This window comes from Merops nubicus, unplaced genomic scaffold (genome assembly GCF_000691845.1).
Source record: "Merops nubicus isolate BGI_N331 unplaced genomic scaffold, ASM69184v1 scaffold15395, whole genome shotgun sequence".
Taxonomy (NCBI): domain Eukaryota; kingdom Metazoa; phylum Chordata; class Aves; order Coraciiformes; family Meropidae; genus Merops; species Merops nubicus.
The window spans coordinates 20,279-23,697 of record NW_008611758.1 but is presented as its reverse complement, the minus strand read 5'-3'; the positions used below and the strand labels follow the sequence as shown (position 1 = coordinate 23,697).

General features: G+C 53.5%; 1 protein-coding gene across 1 annotated transcript in view; it reads right to left on the bottom strand.

Annotated features, from left to right (window-relative positions):
* Positions 1-253: 253 nt before the first annotated feature.
* Positions 254-3,419, bottom strand: part of EPB41L3 (erythrocyte membrane protein band 4.1-like 3) — a gene marked incomplete at both ends in the record, with an annotated part of 18,210 nt that continues 15,044 nt past the window's right edge. Inside the window, 2 exons of the mRNA XM_008941317.1 lie at positions 254-474; positions 2,813-2,988. Coding sequence (XP_008939565.1) covers positions 254-474; positions 2,813-2,988 — 397 coding nt within the window. The remainder of the gene's footprint in view (positions 475-2,812; positions 2,989-3,419) is intronic.

The following is a 3,419-nucleotide window of genomic DNA, read 5'->3' as shown; positions in this document are numbered from 1 at the left end:
GGGATGCTCCCTGAAGAGCTCTTAGAAACCACCACGCTGACCATGAAACAGATTTGAGAAAACAATTCTGAGGCAGGAACTAACTCCTACAAGGAATCCCAAAGGCCTGTGAAGACACTGACTCAAAGCCCCTACACAAACCTGTGCGAGTTCCAGTCTCCCCTCTTGGCACCAGGCACCTCCTCCCTCCTCCCCTCCCTTGCTGGGTGCTCTCCAGGTGGGCCAGTAGAACACAACCCCCCCCAAACTCTACCTTGGTGTCGTGGCGCACTGCTGAGACCGGGGTGACCTCTTCTGCTCTTTTCTTTTTGCCTTCTTCATCATCTTTCTCTTCTTCTGCCTTTTTCTCCGGGGTCACAGTGGTTATCAAGTTGGTCTGAGAGATGCCCTTTGTTGTGGCGTACTGGCCAGTACCAACCTCTGCAGCAGACACAGAATCCTTCATGTACATTTCATGGTTTTCATTCACTGATGCTAAAAGCAAATATTTAAAGAGGGAAAGTCTGAAAGAGCTTGTTTTTTTTTTTTCGAGGAGAAGCTGCATAAAATTAAAAAGCTGGGTTAGTAAAACAAGTGAGTGGCTGCTGAAAACACAGCTTTAGGTGTGTTTCAGGAAACCAGAAGCACATGCACATCATTGAGTCAAAATAAAGCTTGTGGGGCTTCTCTAGGCACAGCCAGAGGCTGCGTCCCCACACACCACAGCTCCCGAGCTCCCACTGCCAGCAAGCTGCCAGAAATGCTGCTGGAGGCAAACACCCCCCAAAAAATCACCAGTTCCCAGGCAGGAAAGAGGAGGAGAAGCAGCTAGGGCAGCAGCCGTGGGGGCTGGAGGGGGCTTTTCCTCCAGTCAGGGTGTAGGAAGCAGCTCGGATGCAGGGTAAGGAAGGGGAAGGACAACACTGATGTCACCCAGCCCGGGGTATCTGGGGGTGGAGAATGGGATCTTTGTGCTGCTGGCTAGGGAAGCCTGCCAGCTCAGGGAGCTCAGCATCCCACGAAATTCCAGGCAGAGATGGCACTCAGAGCAGCAGCCCAGACCTGAGCCTTTTGAGAGGTGCAGGTTTGGTAACTCAGCACGCTGAGGTGTACAGAAAAGATGGGAAATAAAGGGTAAAACTGCAGACTGAATGTCAGCAAAACATGAATACACACTATTGTGTAACTAATTGGGTAGAATCGACAGTTTGGGGTGGGAAGGGACCTTTCAAGGTCCCCAGCTAGAGCAGGGTGCTCAGAGTTGTGTCCAACCTCCCCTGGGATGGTTCCAGGGATGGGGCAGCGACCACCTCTCTGGGCAACCTGGGAGCTCACCATTCCCAGTGCAAAAAAAAGTGCAAAAAATCTTTATTTAATGAATTAAATTAATTTCTTCCTTTCCAAGCCAGCAGGACTGCTCAGATTGATGAATCTACTTGCACCAGTAACAAGTGACAGGACCAGGGTCACACGCTCGTGTGGCAGCAGCAGTGCAGAAATCAGGGTGTGGATTAAAAACCCTCTTGTCCCTCTCTCCACTTCCAAAAATCAACATCACAAAACCCTCCTGGGGCCCAACCAACACCAGGGGAAAGCGTTTGGGCATCTGGACTCCTGGGAATGAGCTCAGGAGGCGGGAGAAAGCGAAGGGAGCAGAGGGAGGCAGCTTGTTTAGATGTGATGAACAACATAAGCCAGCAGGAGAATTTCAGCTCTGAGACACGTGCGTGGCAATCGGGTCACCAGTTGCTTGGCAACAACAAGAAGCACATCAGAATCAGAAGATTCCAAAATAATTACTGAGAAGCAGCACCTTCAGGGGGAGAACAGCTTGTCACCAGTAGTTGTCCACCCAGGCTTGTCCCCAACCCCACCATCAGCTCCACTCCTTGCCACCCCGTTGGGATGTTCTGCAGGAGATTTCAGGTTCTCTTTTGAAGCTGCAGCAATTCTGAATTTAGTCTTGGTGTTGTTTTCTACCCAAATGAGCTACACTTTCTTTACTCAACAGCTGGTGAAGTGGCTGAGACTGAGTCACAGGCTGGGTTAACCCAAGGGAGCTGCAGGACCATCACCTCTGTGGAGCTGGAGCTGAGTATGGAACTCTCCACCTCACACCTTCAGAAGTGAGGTATGGGAAGAGCCTGGCAGCACTCATCTGACCAGAATCAGAACCTCAGAATGGTTTGGGTGGGAAGGGACCTTTCAAGGTCACCCAGTCCAACCCCCCTGCAGGGAGCAGGGACATCTGCAGCTAGAGCAGGTTGCTCAGAGTGCTGACCTCTCTGTGAAGCACATCACACCAGGGCCATTCTGCCTCCAAAAAGTGGTTTCAGCACTTGCTTCTGCAGGGCAGAAAAGGACCTGCCCATAGAATCATGAACAGTTTGGGTGGGGAGGGATCTTTCAAGGTCATCCAGTCCAACCCCTCTGCAGGGAGCAGGGACATCCCCAGCTAGAGCAGGGTGCTCAGAGTTGTGTCCAACCTCCCCTGGGATGGTTCCAGGGATGGGGCAGCGACCACCTCTCTGGGCAACCTGGGCCAGGGGCTCACCACCTTCAGTGCCACAGTTTCTTCCTTCTCTCCAGTCTAAATCTAGGATGTGAGGTCATCAAAATCAAATTATCACTCCACCAAGGGAAAGAACTCACTTCTGGATGGCAACACAGACCGAGAAGCCTACCCAGGAGAATCACTGCAATGAAACCAACACCCCAACAGCTCCTGGGGCCAACCCTGCACCCAGCTCAAGGAGCGGGGACGGGAGGTTGACCCCCCAACCCCATAGCGGTGAGGAGGAGGATGGGGAGGAAGGCAGGGGGGGGTCCTTACCCCCGTCCAGGCTGCGGGACATGGTGTAGCGCTTGCTGGAGGAGCGCTCGAAGTAGGGGGCGGGCCGGTCGATGAGGGCGCTGGCTCGCCTGGTCTGCGCCTGCGTCCGCCCGCTGTACCGGAACTTGGAGCCCAGCGTCAGGAACTTCTTCGGGGGGGCCTCGGGCAGCAGCAGCCTGAAAGCCACCAAGCAGCAACCCCCGTTAACGCCTCCCCCCAAAAACAGACCCGCTCCCGCGGCGGGGATGGGGAGGCGGGTTGGGTCAAGGAGTTGGGTGGACAAGTTGGGTCAACAAGATCGGTCAACAGGTTGAGTCCCCAAGTCGGGTCAAGGAGTTGGGTCAACACGTTGAGTCCCTAAGTTGGGTCTCCGAGTTGGGTCAATGAGTTGGGTCAACAAGTTGGGTCTACGAGTTGGGTCAAGGAGTTAGGTCAACAAGATGGGTCAACAGGTTGAGTCCCCAAGTCGGGTCAAGGAGTTGGGTCAACACGTTGAGTCCCTAAGTTGGGTCTCCGAGTTGGGTCAATGAATTGGGTCTCCAAGTTGGGTCAACGAATTGGGTCAATGAGTTGGGTCAACGAGATGGGTAGACAACTTGGGTCAACA